This window comes from Carassius gibelio, chromosome B10 (assembly GCF_023724105.1).
Source record: "Carassius gibelio isolate Cgi1373 ecotype wild population from Czech Republic chromosome B10, carGib1.2-hapl.c, whole genome shotgun sequence".
NCBI classification, from domain to species: domain Eukaryota; kingdom Metazoa; phylum Chordata; class Actinopteri; order Cypriniformes; family Cyprinidae; genus Carassius; species Carassius gibelio.
Window position 1 is genome coordinate 19827677 of NC_068405.1, and position 17548 is coordinate 19845224.

The window sequence follows — 17548 nt, forward strand, 5'->3', positions numbered from 1 at the left end:
CACAGTTTTAAGAGTATATAAGTTGTCATCAGACATTGATTAATCAGAAGCTAAGCACACGAGCAGAAGAAGCAGTTCACAACATGAGGATTCACCATCAGTTGTGTTTTCTTCAAGTCTGGTGCTTGTTATTTATGCTGTTCCGATTTCACAGCCCACTACTGATTATGAAATTGCAAAGGTTTGTTTATATTACAATTGTTTGTCCCTGGTCATATTTCTAATTCTTCTGATGATTCCTTGTTTTTTTATTCTTTAGAAATTCCTAATGAGCTTCTACAATCTGGTATACACAGTTCCAAATCCACCAGTCTGGCTGCCGGATCCACTGCCTGAAAAGCTGAAAGAGATGTAGAAGTTTTTTGGGCTTAATGTCACTGCACACTAGACAAAGATATGCTGGAGGTGATGAGGAAGTCCCGTTGTGGAGTTACAGATGTTGATGAGTTCTTAATGTTTGGAAAAACAACAACCAAATGGCAGAGCACACATCTTACTTACAATGAGTGTGTGTGATAACAATCACAAGCCAGAGTTAAAAAAGAAGATCCAGAGAATGATCCTTTTCCTCAGGATCGTGAACTACTCCCCTGACATGTCAGTAGCTGAAGTGGATGAATCTAGTCACTCCAATGAAATTCACTCGTTTTTACAGCAGCACAGCTGACATCATGATCTCATTTGCTACAAAGGGTAAGTTTTAATCTATCAGTTCATCTGTGATGAATAGCTTAGTATATAATAATATAAACAACATGAAACATTGTTCAGTAAAATATCTTTGGGCTGAATCAATTACATTCACAGGGTTCTGTTTTAACTAAAAAAAGACATTTTGCAAAAGCAGAACATTAATTTTGATGCATAATTTAGTGTTATCAAAATATATTTTTAGAATTCTATACATATTTGGCCGAATGTAACTGAGACAAGACAATTAAATTTGTCTAATTAAAGTCTTCCATGTTTTCTTGGAAAATCTTGAACCCTTTAGCACCACAATCAGCTCAAATTTGGTATGTGTTATTACAACCTGAGCTTGTTTTATTATTGGGAGATACAAGGGTCTGTATTATTTACTATTGGAGAAAATCTAATGGCCATCTTGAATCACATGTGTCTTGATAACCAGTGACATTACATCCTTGACTTCACTGAATTTGTCACGCTGTCTAGTCTCTGTTTCCCTGGGTGTCCACTAGTGGGCTCACTTCCCCTTAGGCACTTCACCGTAGGCACTAGAATTCCTCTAGTCTGGTCCTGTCTTCACAGTAATTGCACTCCTGTTAATTGCACCAGGTGCAGTTACTTTATTGTCATTAGCCTCCCTATAAAAAACAGTCTTTCCCTGTTGTTTGTATGTCCTTACCCTTCGTGTATCAGCATTCTCGTCCCCCGAGATTCTTCCTGTCTGCTCGTCCTCCGAGTCCGCTCGTTTTCCGAGTTCCCTTTCCTGTCCCTTTTCCTTTGTTTTTTTATTTTGGACTGTCTTTTTGGTTTTGACCTTGGCTGTGTTTGACAACGATTTGGATTACCCTTTATTGAATAAATACCTGCAATTGGATCTCTCTATCTCCCTGTGTCTCTCTGGTGCACGATCGTCACAGAAGGACTCCATCAACGAGATCCAGTGGTATGTCTGTTCATATCTCCTCCCCAGCCACCGAGGAATGGTTTTGAGGGTACCCGCCTGGTCGTGTTCCGTGGGACCAGGGGAGGTTGCTCAGGAGTGAGTGGTCGAGAGGAGGTCCGGCATCGCTCTCCACTGTGGCCCCCCGTCGACCCTGGGTTCAGATGGGAGCCGCCGTCTCCCAATTGTGGATGGAGAGGGGAGAGGAGGCGCAAGTCTACCGAGCCAGCGCCGCTGCACAAGATGGCCGCCAGTCCAGTGCTGCTGCACAAAATGGCTGCCAACCCAGCGCCACTGCACAGAATAGTCGCCGACCCAGCACCATTGCACAGGATGGCTGCCAACCCAGCACCACAAGGCAAGATGGAAGCCAGCCCAACACCACAACACAAGATGGCCGTCAACCCAGCGCCACGAGGCAAGATGGACACCAGCACAGCTCAGCGCCAATGCCCAAGATGGCCGCTGAGACGTTTTTGGATTATTTCTCCATGCTGTCAAAGATCCTAGAGATTCCCAGGAGTGTTCACGTCACGTCTGCCGATCCAGAGACTGTTCAAGTCACGTCTGCTGAGCCAGCACCACAGTACAAGATGGCCACCAACCCAGTGCCACTGCACAGGGTGGCCGCCAGCCCGGAGCCACTGCAGAGGATGTCAGCTGCAGTGGGCTTTCCTGAGTTGAGTCAGGTTCTCGTTGACTTTCCAGAGTTGAGTCAGGTTCCGGTTGACCCTCCAGAGTCAAGTCATATTCCCGTTGACCCTCCGGAGTTGAGTCAGGTTCCTGTTGACCCTCCAGAGTCGAGTCACGTTCCAGTTGACTCTCCAGAATCAAGTCAGATTCCTGTTGATCTTCCAGCAGTGGCGGCTTTAGAAATTTTTTACTAGGGGGGCCAAGGAGGGGCCAGTGTTTAACCAGAGGGGCACATTAAAAATGTCAACATATTTTATTTAAATGTAATACAAATAAATACAAAAAGTAATTCTTGAAAAAATCTACACAGTAATTTTACACAATCTAAACATGTTAATAAAAACAAATTACTATTAGTACTCTTATAAAATTCAATCAGGCAATCATACATTTCACAATTTATTATTTATATATGAATGTCAAGAATTCAGAAGTGTATATATTTATAATGCTTACATCACACTACACAGAAATAATATACAATTAAATTATGCTTATTTTAAATGTATTGTGCAGGCTAAAAATAAAATAAGCTTTTAATAATCTTTCAGTGCACAAAACCATGATGTATGAAATGCTTCAAAACTGATCTCAAAGTGATTTTAAAAGTTTACGGCTTTTAAAACGTGTGTGATCTAACAGGCACAAGCGAGTCTTTTAAAAACAGCAACAAACATCAAATACAAATACACAAAATAAAAGTCATTTTATGCAAATCCACAGCCTTTTTATCTACAGATCAAACATTATAATGTGAGTATATAATATTGGCGAGAGTTTTACCATGCATCCTGTTGTAAATGGACAAGGTGCGCGCAATTTGAATACTGAATGGAGAATGATTGACAGCCGCAGAGGAGGGAAAACAAGGTTTCTGTAAACTTTAATTTAATGATGTAAATAGTCTTCTGTCCATAACATTAAGCTATGGAATTGCTTCAGATGACCAAGTCACCCAAATTGAAAAGCGGGATGTTTGCATTCCTGAATATGATTAAGTTCCTAAGTGTTTGGGTGTGCAACACTAATTTACCCATGTAGAACGTTGCGTCACATTAGTTCCGCTTTTGGCGCTTGCGTGTAAAATTATATTACTTTTTTTTTCAGCGCGAGGGTGGCCACAGGGGTGGCCAGGGACATGTCTACAGAGGCACGGGCCTCCCTAGGCCTCTGTGTAGAACCGCCACTGCCTTCCAGAGTTGAGTCAGGTGCCCATTGACTTTCCAGAGTTGAGTCAGGTTCTGGTTGACCCTCCAAAGTTGAGTCAGGTGCTCGTGGACCCTCCAGAGTCAGGGTTAGTCACCGTCGACCTTCCAGAGTCAGCGTTAGTCACCGTCGACCTTTCAGAGTCAGGGTTAGTCACCGTTGACCTTCCAGAGTCAGGGCTAGTTCCTGTTGACCTTCCAGAGTCCAGTCAGATTCCAGTTGACTATCCAGAGTCGAGTCAGGCTCCTGTTGACCATCCTGAGTCGAGTCACGTTCCAGTTGATCCTCCTGAATCAAGTCAGATTCCTTTTGACCTTCCAGAGTCGAGTCAGGTGCCAGTTGACTTTCCAGAGTTGAGTCAGGTTCCGGTTGACCCTCCAAAGTCGAGTCAGGTGCTTGTGGACCCTCCAGAGTCAGGGTTAGTAACTGTGGACCTTCCAGAGTCAGGATTAGTCACCTTTGACCTTCCAGAATCAGGGCTAGTCACCGTTGACCTTCCAGAGTCAGGACTAGTCACCATTGACCTTCCAGAGTCAGGGCTAGTCATCGTTGACCTTCCAGAGTTAAGCCAAGTCACCTGTGATCTTCAAGGACAGAGCCAAATCACTGGTGATCCTCAAGGACAGAGCCAAATCACTAGTGATCCTCAAAGACAGAGTCAAGTCACCGGGGTTCTTCATGGGAGAATTAAAGTCACCAGAGATCTTCATGAACAAAGGCAAGTCACCATTGATCTTCATGAACAAAGGCAAGTCACCATTGATCTTCATGAACAAAGGCAAGTCACCATTGATCTTCATGAACAAATGCAAGTCACCAATAATCTTCATGAGCAGAGTCAAGTCAGCATTGATCTTCTGGAGTCCGGTATAAACACCATGGGATTACCAGAGTCTCGTCACTTCTCTGTGGAATTGCCAGAGCCTCTCTACGTCTCTGCTGAACTGCCGGAGCCGTTCCACATTTCTGCTGAACTATCAGTACCTCTCCACGTCTCTGAACTGCCAGAGCAGTTCCATGTCTCTGCTGAACTACCAGAGTCTCGTCACGTCTCAGTCGAACTCTCTGAACACCCAACTGATCCTGTTGTGGCCACGGAGGCTACCCTTAACATGTTCATGTTTTATGTTTCAGACTTGCCCAACCAGACTTGTCCTCCTGTTTGCCCAACCACACGGTTGTGGTGGTCTTCTGCTCAGCCCTGGGGGGCGTCCGTCCTGACCACACGGTTATGGTGGTCTTCTGCTCCGCCCTGGGGGGCGTCCGTCCCGACCACACAGTTATGGTGGTCTTCTGCTCCGCCCTGGGGGGCGTCCGTCCCGACCACACAGTTATGGTGGTCTTCTGCTCCGCCCTAGTGGGCGTCACGTGAAGTCCTTCTTGGACTTGTGTTTATTTTTTGTTGTTCTTCTGTCTGTGTCTTTCTTTCTGTTTCATCCTATGGACCTGGCCCTCCTTCCCCCTGATCCTCCGCCGTTCCACCTCCCTCCTGGGTTTCTGGTCTGTGTCTTTCACTCTGTTTCCCTCTAAGGACCTGGCCCTCCATCCCTCCCCCTGATCCTCCGCCGGTCCACCACCCTCCTGGACTCCTTGTTTTGTGTTGCACTTCTCTTGTCTCTGTTTTCCCATTTTACCTGGTCGTCTTGTCTCTGTTTCCCCATTCTAACTGGTCCTCTTGTTTCTGTTTTCCCCATTTTACCTGGCTCTCCGTCCCTCCCCCTAGTCCTCCGCCGCTTCACCTCCCTCCTGGTCTCTGTCTGTTTTTGGTTTTCAATCATTCATATGCTATAAAATTAATTAAAAAACATATATTTGTTCAATGATAAAAAAGAGCTTATTTTATCAAAAGCAACACAAAATAATATCTCGTATCAAAGCAAGTTGGTTTTTTTAATCACACACGTTTGTATCATAAGGTTTCAAAGTTGTGTTCCAACTTTTTGACTGTCAGACATTCATTAAATATAATAAATTCAAAGAATATAAAAGGCAGCAGTCCAAATCCCACCTCTATAGAGTACTGTACATCAGTGTCAGACAGGCTTTGGTAAGTGTTATAGTTTTATAATATTTGGATTGCTTGATTGCAAAATGGAAAGGGGCAGCAAGGTAAAAAAGCAAATTTTGATTAAAAAAAAAGAGAAAGGTTGGGAAGTTAAAATTTAATTCATGCATTTAGCAGAATCTTTGATATCATAAATACCCATGCAAGAAACTTATTTTTTAAATGTACATTTTTTAACTGAACACAAAATAGCATAGCATACGCAAAGCAGAGAATAAATAAATTAATATATAGAGGAACGAAATATATTAATAATAAGTACAATGATACATAGAAAAAATAATTGAATGTAGTATTATGTAATAGTGATTATTATTATTATTTCAATTTTTTTTTATCATTTTCTTCACACCGAGAAAGGAAATATTCTTGTGCATGAAAAAAACCCCAGATAAATCAGCTGTATTTCCAGGGCGATGTCAGTCGTTACATTAATTAATTACAAATATTAATTAAATGACAGTTCAAGATGTTTACAGTAACATTATATGTCACCCAAATCCAGAATCTCCTCTTTGATGTCTTCCTGACTCTTCTGAATCTCTGCCTAACCTATTCACTAATTCCACCATCTGTAATTTGCTCTGATATTTAATTCAATTCAAGTTTATTAATACAGTGCTTTTGACGATACAAATTGTTGCAAAGCAACTTTACAGAAAATTCAGTTTCTACAGTATTTAGTAGTAGCTTATTAGTGGTGACTGTCAGTTTATGTACATATGGCAGAAATGTACAGAAAAATCAATCAAAGATTCAAACAGACAATGAACACTATTAACAGCAATTATTATATGATGCAATCAAACTTATTGCAAAATTATGTAGTTCTGTATGTTGTTTCAGGATTGGCATCATCTGAGGTCCTCTGAGGGTTTGGCATCATCTCTTCTCAGGTGTTGTTTAAATCGAAGTTACAACAGGATTGACATAATTAGCGTAGCTGCTTTCCCATCCAAGTAAAATGAATTAGTTTAACCCAAGGAATAATAATGTGTATTTGATCAGATGTAACTGCAGTCCAAGATTATGAGATGCATTATTTGAATGCTTGGCCAAAGAGTTTTTAATCTAGATATAAACAGAAAGAGTTTGCCTGAACACCGAACATTTTCAGGAAGGCTATTCCAGAGTTTGCGAGCCAAACGTGAAAAAGCTCTACCTCCTTTAGTGGACTTCGCTATCCTAGGAACTACCAAAAGTCCAGACTACCTGTACTGTAGCTTGTTTATTGAAGATGCAAGACAACTCTCTAGCAGCGCATTACAATAGTCTAGAGGTCATAAATGCATGAACTAGCTTTTCTGCATCAGAAATAGGTTTCGTAGCTTGGAATTGTTTCTAAGATGGAAGAATGCTGTTTTTGTAACATGGGAAATATGATTTTCAAAAGACAAGTTGCTGTCTAATATTACACCCAGATTTTGACTACAGCGGAAGTAACAGTACATCCATCTAGTTGCAAACTGTAATCTATGAAATTGACTCTCCATTTAAATAATCAGACAGATTTGATCTGAACCATCTTAAAGCCTGCCCTTGAATACCTGTATAGTTTTGTATCATGAATTATGGTGTCGAACACAGCACTAAGATCAAGTAAAACTATCAATACGATGTAGCCTTGGTCTGATGCAAGAAGCAAGTAATTTGTAATTTTAACAAGTCCAGTTTCTGTGCTATGGTGGGGCAAGAAACCTGACCGAGATTCTTCATAGATAATTTTTTTTTTTTTGCCGCAAGGAGAACAATTGAGCAGACAACTTTTTAAAAAATTTTAGACATAAATGAAAGACTTGAAATGGGTCTGTCATTTGCCATTTCACTAGGATCTAATTGTGGCTTCTTAATAAGAGGCTTAATAACTGTCAGCTTGAATGGTATGAGTTAATACGAGTTAATAATATTGAGAAGCGGTTATTCTGCTACAGTTAATGATTCTTTCAGTAATTTAGCCAGTACAGGATCTAACAGGCATCTTGTTGGTTAAGATGCAGTGATAAGTTTATTTAGCTCTTCCTGTCTTATAGTTGTAAAACACTGCAGTTTACCTTTGGGTGCGCTGAATGAAGCTGAAGCTGAAGTAGCCGGCAGCCATATCACCCTGGAGCCCAAGACCGGTTTTTCACTGAAGCTAAGCAGGGCTGAGCCTGGTCAGTACCTGGATGGGAGACCTCCTGAGAAATCTAGGTTGCTGCTGGAAGAGGTGTTAGGGAGGCCAGCAGGGGGTGCTCACCCTGTGGTCTGTGTGGGTCCTAGCGCCCCAGTGTAGTGATGGGGACGCTATACTGTCAACGAGCAACGTCCCTTCGGATGAGACGTTAAACCGAGGTCCTGACTCTCTGTGGTCATTAAAAATCCCAGGATGTCTTTCGAAAAGAGTAGAGGTGTGACCTCGGCATCCTGGCTAAATTCGCCCATTGGCCTCTGACCATCATGGTCTCCTAACAATCCCCATATCCGCTGATTGGCTTCATCACTCCGTCTCCTCTCCACCAGTAAGCTGGTGTGTGGTGGGCGTTCTGGCGCAATATGGCTGCCGTCGCATCATCCAGGTGGATGCTGCACACTGGTGGTGGATGAGGAGATACCCCCTGTCTATGTAAAGCGCTTTGAGTGCCTAGAAAAGCGCTATATAAATGTAAGGAATTATTATCAATTATTATTATTATGAAGTATTACACCCTGTAGAATCTACATTTGCTATTGTATTTCTGATGTTATCTATTTTATCAGTGAAGAAATTCATAAAGTCATTACTATTTAACTGTGAGGTAATATTAATATTGGGTCACGTCTGGTTATTTGTTAATCTAGCTAGTACGATAATTAAAAAAACCTTGGATTGTTTTGGTCCATGTCTTCACATGCTCCCAATATCAGTCCTCTTGTTTTTATTTAATTATTTATTTTTATGTGTGTAAAGTGTAAAAGTGGTACAGTGAAAACCTGTTAAAGTAACTGCATTTGTGCACATAGTGGACATTTCACTTAATAAACCAGATTGTCAAAACCTGGTCTGGGATGGTTTTTTCTTCCAGATAACATTTATCTCTTCAGTGGGAGAAATTTGTTCAGCTCCAGCAACAGAAAGCTCATTCGTTTACTGAATAGCGATTACTTCCAGCCCTGTTAGTCAGCTTTTTTCTCAAACATTGATGAAGATGGATGTAATGGGGTGTTTCAAAATTACAGCACTTACTTTAATACATGTGCATTTAAAACTAATTAAATAAATTATTCATTGATTGTTCAAATTGTCACTGGACTTCTAATTTATTGCTGTTATGATTTTAAAAGAATGCATATGTCAGGATCCTGCCCTGACTTTCTTGTCTGTCCTGTGTTTATTTAATGTGTCTTTGTTTATTTTGTCCCTGGGCTCATGGCTGTGTATTTGTTTGTGTGGGTCATGTGAACCTCTTGTTTTGGCTCCTTGTTTTCAATCACCACAACCCCTTGTTTAGTCCTTGTTTGTCCAATTGTGTTCACCTGATCCTCATGTGTTCTGCTCCCTTTATATTATGCTCATTTCCTTCTTGTCTTTGCTTGTTTGTTTTGTCTGTGCATTCTCCTTACTAGTGTCCAGGCACCCAAAAGGAAAAACACATAATAAATATACAAATGAATAACAATAAACAAAAAACTAATAAACAAATACAAAAAACTTTAACATATATTCAACCTGTTTGAAAAACAAATCCTACCCTCAGTAGTTACCAATATCAAATCACAATCAGCCATAATAAATCAAACGTACCATTTTGAATAATACAAAAATACTACTCCAAATTAAGTCCTAATTTATCTGTCTATTAAGATAAAGAAGAAAAACAGAAACCAACTCAAGCAGCATTAACAACAATGTTGAAATTCTCACTCTCACCCCCTACTTCTGAAAAAAATAAATCTTTATACCTTTTAAATTGCAACATATTAACACTTTCTTTGATATATCCGTTTACTGTATTCCACAATATCATCCCACATTTCGAAATAAAAATCCTTTTGAGCTTTTTTTGTGCATTTTGCTGTCAATTTGCTGTCAATTTGAGCCCCTCTTAAATTGTAACACCCCTGTCTGTCTGTGAATAATGTTGTATATTTCTAGGCAGCTTTTTATTTTTTGCTGTATAAACTGTTTGTGCAGGTTTAAATTCTATCAGATCATAACATTTTAAAGTATGAGATTTTAAAGACAATAAATTAGTATGCTCATAATATCCTTATTTATTTACTGTCCTAATTGCTCTTTTTTATGTACTTAGTATTTGTAGGGTGGTTTTGTAGAGTAGGTGTTGCCCCATACTTCAACACAATAATTTAAATATGGCAATACAAGTGAACTGTACAGAATATAAAGTGCTTTCTCATTCAATACATGCCTTGGTTTTGCAATTCCTCTGATATTCTATGCTACTTTTGGTCTCACATCTTTAATGTGGGGTTTCCAACAGATTTTGTAATCAAGAATCACCCCTACAAATTATACAGTACAGACCAAATGTTTGGAATTATATACATAACAAAAAAGTGTGAAATAACTGAAAATATGTCATATAGGTTCTTCAAAGTAGCCACCTTTTGCTTTGATTACTGCTTTGCACACTCTTGGCATTCTCTTGATGAGCTTCAAGAGGTAGTCACCTGAAATGGTCTTCCAACAGTCTTGAAGGAGTTCCCCGAGAGATGCTTAGCACTTGTTGGCCCTTTTGCCTTCGGTCTGCGGTCCAGCTCACCCATAAACCATCTCGACTGGGTTCAGGTCCGGTGACTGTGGAGGCCAGGTCATCTGGCACAGCACCCCATCACTCTCCTTCTTAGTCAAATAGCCCTCGATGCCTTCAGTGTGACTCTGCAATTTCATAGTCATGAAAATAAAGAAAACTCTTTGAATGAGAAGGTGTGTCCAAACTTTTGGTCTGAACTGTACATTGATATACATGTTCTTTACCTTAGAATATTGCATGTTTCTTAGTCACTGCACTTATCCAGCTCCTTGATATATCTTACAGTCAGCACTCTGGCCTCCTCAGGTGCCTCATAAAGCTTTATGTACAATTTGTTGTCCAGGTTGACTGGATTTTCTTCTGCTTCCTTAGCAAGTAAGCACTTCTTGCTGTGTCTGTATTCCTTTTTGTTAAATGATACAATTTGTTTGTAAAATAAAAACAACTATATTTATGTCACATATCGGCCCATTCACATATAAGGATAAAATTCCTATGAAAACAGTTAAAAACTGAAGAAGAAAACAAAATCATTACATAAACTGTACGTGCAGAGACTCATTTCATATATAGATTTCCCTTTAGTGTTTTGAAATTGCATTTTTTTTTTTTTTTTTTTGCAAAACTCAAAACAACTTTTGCCATTTCATCAGAGAATGCATAAACCACTTTCCTCTTGAGGATATAAGAGGAGGTGTTTAAGGTTTGTTTGGATGTGTATCAGCAGTTTTTAATCCCCATAAGCTCCTACTGTACCTGCAAGCACACACATGAACACAGTGGACGCCCCGGTTTTGTTGGGTGACTGAAGCCACGCCAGTGAATCACAACCAGAGATGACGATGAATCTGGAACGTCCTCTGAGACCGTGTCTGAAATGTCCATGTATGTCTATTGATTTCTTGCTGTTCTCATTCTGATAAGGAAACAATGGTTGAGTTATTTTAGTGCAATCAGAGTAAAAAAGTGACAGAGTCAAGCTTCACTTCCGCATTTGAGGATTTGTGATTCAGTCAACCCATGATTATGTTAACATTTAAAAGGGCAGCACAAAGTATTCATTAAAAACCTGTTAACTGGTCATTTGTTATACTTTCAAATATTGCAAAAACATATATACATATATACAACATATATATATATATATATATATATATATATATATATATATATACACACACACACACATTTACATTTATGGTGGATGTATATTTAACAAGGCAAAGTATATACTTCGTAAAATAAGTTTTTGTGGGGTAAAAGTTTGAAGGACCATTCTCCAAATCGCTGCATCAATTATCACAATTATTTAAATTTCATTAAATAGTTATTTTATATGAAAAAAAAAATGAAAAAAAAAAACCCCACCTCCACCAAAATAAGATCACAAAATGCTTTTAATAGGAAATTTCTGAATACCACAGCTGAAAGCTTAATAGCTAATTTACATTCAAGCAAAGGTGTTTACATTTTGGCTCTTTGTGGTGCGTATAAATTTAAATATTGAGAAATATTGGTGCTAAATAAAAGTGTGTGACAGAAATCACAGGAATATCTTGGCAAGAAGGAAGAGATTTGTGTTAAAGGAAGCTGGTAATTCTGTAATTACGTCTAGTCTGTCAGTTTAATGGTTTACTCACAGAAACCTGTGGCTGACGACTCCACCTGTTGCTCAAACCCTCACAGTTCGAAGAGTATATAAACCTCCATCAAACCTTTGCCAATCAGAAGTGCAAGAGCCTAAGCAGCAGTCCACAACATGAGGATTCACCGACAGCTGTGTTTTCTCGCAAGCCTGCTGCTTGTTATTCACGCTGGACCGATTTCACAACCATCTGACAAAGATGAAACCACTGCAGAGGTGTGTGTTTTTGTTTTAATATAATACTTGTTTGTGTGTTTGTTTGTTTTTGCTCATTATTTCTTCAATTTTTTTTTTAATCCTAAAGCATTACCTGAAGAGCTTTTACAATCTAACAGATGAAACAGATCAAAGAATCGTTGACCGAAGAGAATCCAGTCAACTGACTGAGAAGATGAAAGAGATGCAAAAGTTCTTTGGGTTTAAGGTGACTGGGAAGCTGGATAGTGAAACAATGGAGATGATGAAGAAGCCCCGCTGTGGAGTTCCAGATGTTGCTAAGTACTCCACATTCGAAGGCAACCCCAAATGGCAGACCAACAAGCTCACCTACAGGTGTGTATAATAACAGTTCACTTGGTACGGCTTACAAAAGATCGAAAGAGGCAAATACAGACTATGAGGCTTTTACAGAATCGTGAACTACACCCCTCACATGTCAAAAGCTGAAGTGGACGACTCCATGGAGAAAGCCCTGCAGGTTTGGGCCAAAGTCACTCCAGTGAAATTCACGCGTATCTACAGCGGCGCAGCTGACATCATGATCTCCTTTGGTACAAGATGTAAGTAGGGTTAATATTTTATTTAATTCTTTTCAGTTTAAATCAATGTGACTGATGATAAATGCAGACAATTGTTCAGTGAAATAATTTTTGCAGTTTGTGCTGTGGTTAAATCCAAGTATCACAGCACATGTTCCTAATCTGTTATCTCTAGGTCACATTTGTTATGCTGTTCATAAAATAGCACTGGTTTATCTTAAAGAAAATAATAGCGAAGTTTGAAATCAGTCTTTTTCTGGAAAAAGGAAACCAAGAGTGCTAGTGTGAGGGGATGGTTGCTTTGCACTTGTAAAATAATTTATTTGATAGCCATGTGTTTCAAATATTGCAGCCTACACTTATTTAAAGAATCAAAATTCTCTCGAATTTAGCGTTTCAAATAGTTAAATAGATTAAAACTCACGATTTAGCAGTCATAATCCAAGATCGATGCATCTGAGTCAGATCAGTCATTACCAGCCTAATTACAAAATTTGTTTGCATGTCTTAACTAAAGCCAAGGCTAGGTTCTGTGATTTATAAACATTTTTATGTCACTTTAATACTGTCTATTAAACTAGAAGACCTCGTTGGATATATTAGGCTAAAGCAATAAAATCTCTTTCTAACAGATCATGGGGATGGTTACCCGTTTGATGGCCCACAAGGCATTTTGGCTCATGCTTTCGCTCCCTCTCCTGGACTCGGTGGAGATGCACATTTTGATGGAGATGAGTTTTTCACCTTACGTTCATCAAGAGGTGAGTTTCGCTAAGTGGAGCCTAGTTTTCCGAAGTTCTTCATTTTAGTAGTGCAATACACTCATTACCACAGATTGTAACTTAAGCACCACTCACGTTTGATTTTTATTTGAACCTAAACCGTGCTGCTTAACTTCTCCACAGGATTTGTCCTGTTCTTGGTGGCTGCCCATGAGTTTGGTCACTCTTTGGGCCTTGCTCATTCCAACATTCGTGGGGCTCTGATGTTCCCCACATACAGCTTTACTGATCCGGATCGTTTCTCTCTACCTTATGATGATATCAGAGGGATTCAGTCGCTCTATGGTAAGCGTATGATCTTAAAATGCATGTCTACAATCTTTAAGCTAAAAATATTCAATCGTTTGTTTAATATCTGGTGTTTCCTTCAGGCCCAAACAGAGACAGTATCTCCATCCAACCTGATCCAGAAGTACCAACAGCTCCTAACGCCTGTGACCCTAATCTGATCATGGATGCAGTTACAACTCTAAGGGGTGAAACAATGTTTTTCAAGGACAGGTAATACAAATAAAAATCCAAGTATTTTCTATAGACCCAAAATATTGAAATGAAATGACTTCATGTCTCTCTCTGCAGCTTTTTCTGGCGCAGTTCTCCAAGCAGAAGTGTGACACAACTTCAAATCAAGCATTTCTGGCTCAACGCTCCTAATAATATAGAAGCTGCATACGAGGATCCAGTGCGAGATAAACTTTTCTTTTTCAAAGGTACCTTCTCAGACAATCTGGGAATGCTGAAACCACAATCACACTTACAATCTCGATATCTGTGCTGAGAAATAGTCTGTCTTTGTTTACAGGTAGACAAGTCTGGGCTTTTAATGGCATCACTCTTGAGTCCGGCTATCCCAAGACTCTCAGCAGCTTTGGTGTGTCATCACTGGTGAGAAAAATCTGTGCTGCCGTCCATGACACATCCTCAGGAAAAACACTGCTCTTCGTTGAAAAAGTTTACTACAGGTGGGTCAAGTGCTGGATCATAAACAAAAGCCCTTTAAATGAGCTCTGAAAAGCTGTTGTAAGGTTAAATCTCCCATTTTTTGGAAGCTATGATGAGAGGGCAAAGAAGATGGATAGAGGGTATCCCCAACTAGTGGAAAGTGGATTTCCAGGGATGACTGGAGAGGTTACAGCAGCCCACATAGCCAACGGTAAGGATTCTAATCTCTTTTTCTACAAGCATTAATGTGCAATAATTATACTTCATAAAACTGAATGGTTTTTTTTTTTCTTACAGGTTTTATTTATCTCTACAGTGGGACAAATGTGTTTGAGTTCGGGTTATACAGTAAGAAGTACTTCCGTGTGCTGAAGAACAGTTTTTTCTTGCCCTGCTAGTTGAGCTTCCTTGAAAGAAGAAGCGGATGTATATTTAGAAGGTTATTTTACAACTACTGCATTTATTTTTAAATGCATGTACATATTTAAACAAATGAATTGTTCAATTAATTTTTTTCTTTCTGCTGTTTGTCACTGGACTTCTAATATAACTTAAACAATGCATTTTTACACAATCAATTTTATGTTTTTTTTTTTTTTCAAATAAACTAAAGTGCCTATTTTAACTTAAAAGCATGTGAGCGTCTTCATTTTGTAAGAAGGATTGATTTTGGTGTGGACTTTAAACATTTTAAATAGATTTACAGGGCAGACCTATATAACTATTATATTAATTTCAATATTAGCATTGTAAAAATATCAAACCATCTACTGTAAACTCTCAATAATAAGTAAACCTCTAAAGCTTTATAGAAGGTTAGACTTGTTGACACTTGCGGTTGATATAGTATAATGAGCCTTCTCATCATGTGTTTATACTTTAGAGCTTGGCCATGTAGACGTACCAAGAAGAATGTTGCAATTTCTGTTCATATTTAATGCCATTGTTATGCATGCACATTCTCTTTTGGGTGGGTGAGTGGGTATGTTTGACCAGAAAGAAGGTAAATCCAAAGAACAGGCAGGTAATCAAAAAACTAAAATCAGTCTCCCACTTCCACCCCTTCTAAAACAGCTGCTGATTAGAAATGATAAAACACTGGACAAGCCCCTTTTAGACCATATGGTCTTATAAAAGTCACAAACAGAGACAGTGGAGATCAATTAAACTTCCCTGAAGAGGAGTAAGACTGAAGTATGGAGCACTTAACACTTGGACACTTGTGGTGTTTTTGGCTCTTTGCAATGGCGCTCCCACAAAAGCATTACCAGAAGACCATCAAATAGCAAAGGTAATATGTATGTATGTATGTATATGAAACTTTTATTCAGCAAGCACACACTAAAATGCATCAAAAGTAAAAATAAAAAGATTTATCATGTTATATAAGATTTATATTTTAAATAAATCCTCTTGATTTCTCTTTATCAAAGAAACCTGAAAAAAAAATCATGGTTTACACAATAATTCAGCAATGATAATCATGGAAATTAATTTTAATATAAATATATATCAGAATATTACTGCTTTAGTGTTTTTATTTTTAAAAATGCATCCTTGGTCCTTCCTTGAGCATAAAATAGTTATTTCAAAATCATAAACAAAAGTAATTATTCCATATTTGTTTCCTTTTAGATCATGGATATTTTTACCCATTTGATGGACCTAATGGGGTTCTGTCCCATGCCAACGCACCCGGTCCAGAGCAGGGAGGATACACACACTTTGATGAGGATGAGAGGTGGACCCTAAGTTCACAGAGTAAATGCACAAAACACACAGAATCACATGCTTATGTGTATGTTAACATTTTATTATTTATTATATATAAAAAAAATTCAGATATAATATATCATTCAGATATAGACCTGCTTTTGGTGGCTGCTCATGAATTCAGACATGCACTGAGACTAGAGCACTCCAGTGACCCTTCGGCTCTCATGTATCCAACTTACCAATACATCCACACGATTGGCTTTACACTTCCCCGTGATGACCGACTTGGGGTCCAGGTCCTGTATGTTAAGTGTTTTTGTGACAGAAAGCACATTAAATACAATAGATATAGGGCAACTGGAGACCATTCCCAACTATAAAACTATCAGTAAAGATATATATTTCCCCCATTTTGTATCATGTGAGTTCAGTGGCAGAGACATTAGTTACCTCTTCAACGGTAGTCTTATTTCCTAAAGTGTCTTTGGTGGTGTATAACAAGGCTTTAGTAAATGCAGTTGTGCAGTACAGCTCATCAGTACTGGGCAATAAAAGGTAGAACTATTCCAAAGTCATAACCAAATTTGGGTTTCCCATGTAAGAAATATAGATGCATTTCTATATGTAAAATCAACTGGGCACGCTTTTTTTGTTCTTTTTCTTTTTTTCTTTTTTTTTTTGTTGGAACCAAATACTGGAGGTATAAACAAAACATATTTTTTCAAAATATATACATACTTTTATTTTGGATGTGATTAATCGTGATTAAGTATTTGACAGCACTAATACACAAACACACACACACACACACACACTTTGTAAGCTGAACAAGACCTTTTCATATAAAAACTAGTGGTGTTGCTGTTAATATAATGTATAAACTTGTTCAAAAGTACTTTAGTGAGTGTGAAAGTGGCAAAAAACGCATAAAGTACAAAATGTCTTTTAATATTTTGTCTTGCCAAAAAAAAAAAAAAAAAAGCAGTGAAGCAATGTTGTTTTATGTCTGAATTTTATCTGACAAATAAAAATGAGAGAGGACTGTATGTCACTACCACTACATTAAAAATAAAAATTTTAAAAAGTCACATTTAGTTCAGTTAAATTGAATACATCCAAGAACATGTTCTTTACCAAAAATATAATACATTTTTGGTTGAACTAGCCCTAAAAAAAAACATATACTACATATTAAGCATTTATTTTTTATATTTACTATTACATTTTAGCACTCACAATTCTAAATATATTCATAAACAAATAACTAAATAACAGACCTCTAACACTAGCTTGCTCTATTCTTTTTCTATTCTATCTGTTTTCTTTTTATTTATAATATTATTTAAAAGCTCTTGCTACGTGTACTGCCTTTAAGCTAACT

The 17548-nt window shown here is 38.4% G+C and overlaps 1 protein-coding gene and 1 long non-coding RNA gene across 3 annotated transcripts; one reads left to right on the top strand and one right to left on the bottom strand.

The window, feature by feature from the left end:
- Positions 1-9281: 9281 nt before the first annotated feature.
- Positions 9282-11236, bottom strand: LOC127965939 (uncharacterized). The gene is made up of 3 exons (XR_008155512.1): positions 11081-11236; positions 10549-10727; positions 9282-10449 (listed from the first exon to the last, which is right to left on the bottom strand). It is a non-coding gene; the product is annotated as an uncharacterized LOC127965939 (long non-coding RNA).
- An 806-nt stretch (positions 11237-12042) lies between these two features.
- On the top strand, positions 12043-15093 carry LOC127965938 (collagenase 3-like). Of its 2 annotated transcripts, none has more exons than XM_052566660.1 (10): positions 12043-12185; positions 12274-12521; positions 12600-12748; positions 13360-13488; positions 13633-13794; positions 13881-14010; positions 14089-14219; positions 14312-14471; positions 14559-14662; positions 14749-15093. In XM_052566660.1, exons 1-10 carry the CDS (start codon positions 12084-12086, stop codon positions 14847-14849), a joined length of 1416 nt encoding a protein of 471 aa, XP_052422620.1. In that variant the 5' UTR covers positions 12043-12083; the 3' UTR covers positions 14850-15093. The 2 variants fall into 2 exon arrangements, with proteins under 2 accessions (XP_052422620.1, XP_052422621.1); XM_052566661.1 differs by having other exon boundaries at positions 12063-12185; positions 12305-12521.
- Positions 15094-17548: the final 2455 nt, after the last annotated feature.

Coding starts and splice junctions, on each gene's coding strand:
- LOC127965938 (XM_052566660.1), top strand. CDS start 12,084: ATGAGGATTCACCGACAGCTGTGTTTTCTCGCAAGCCTGCTGCTTGTT. Junction 13,489..13,632: donor CACCTTACGTTCATCAAGAG/GTGAGTTTCGCT, acceptor ACTTCTCCACAG/GATTTGTCCTGTTCTTGGTG. Junction 14,663..14,748: donor AGCAGCCCACATAGCCAACG/GTAAGGATTCTA, acceptor TTTTTCTTACAG/GTTTTATTTATCTCTACAGT.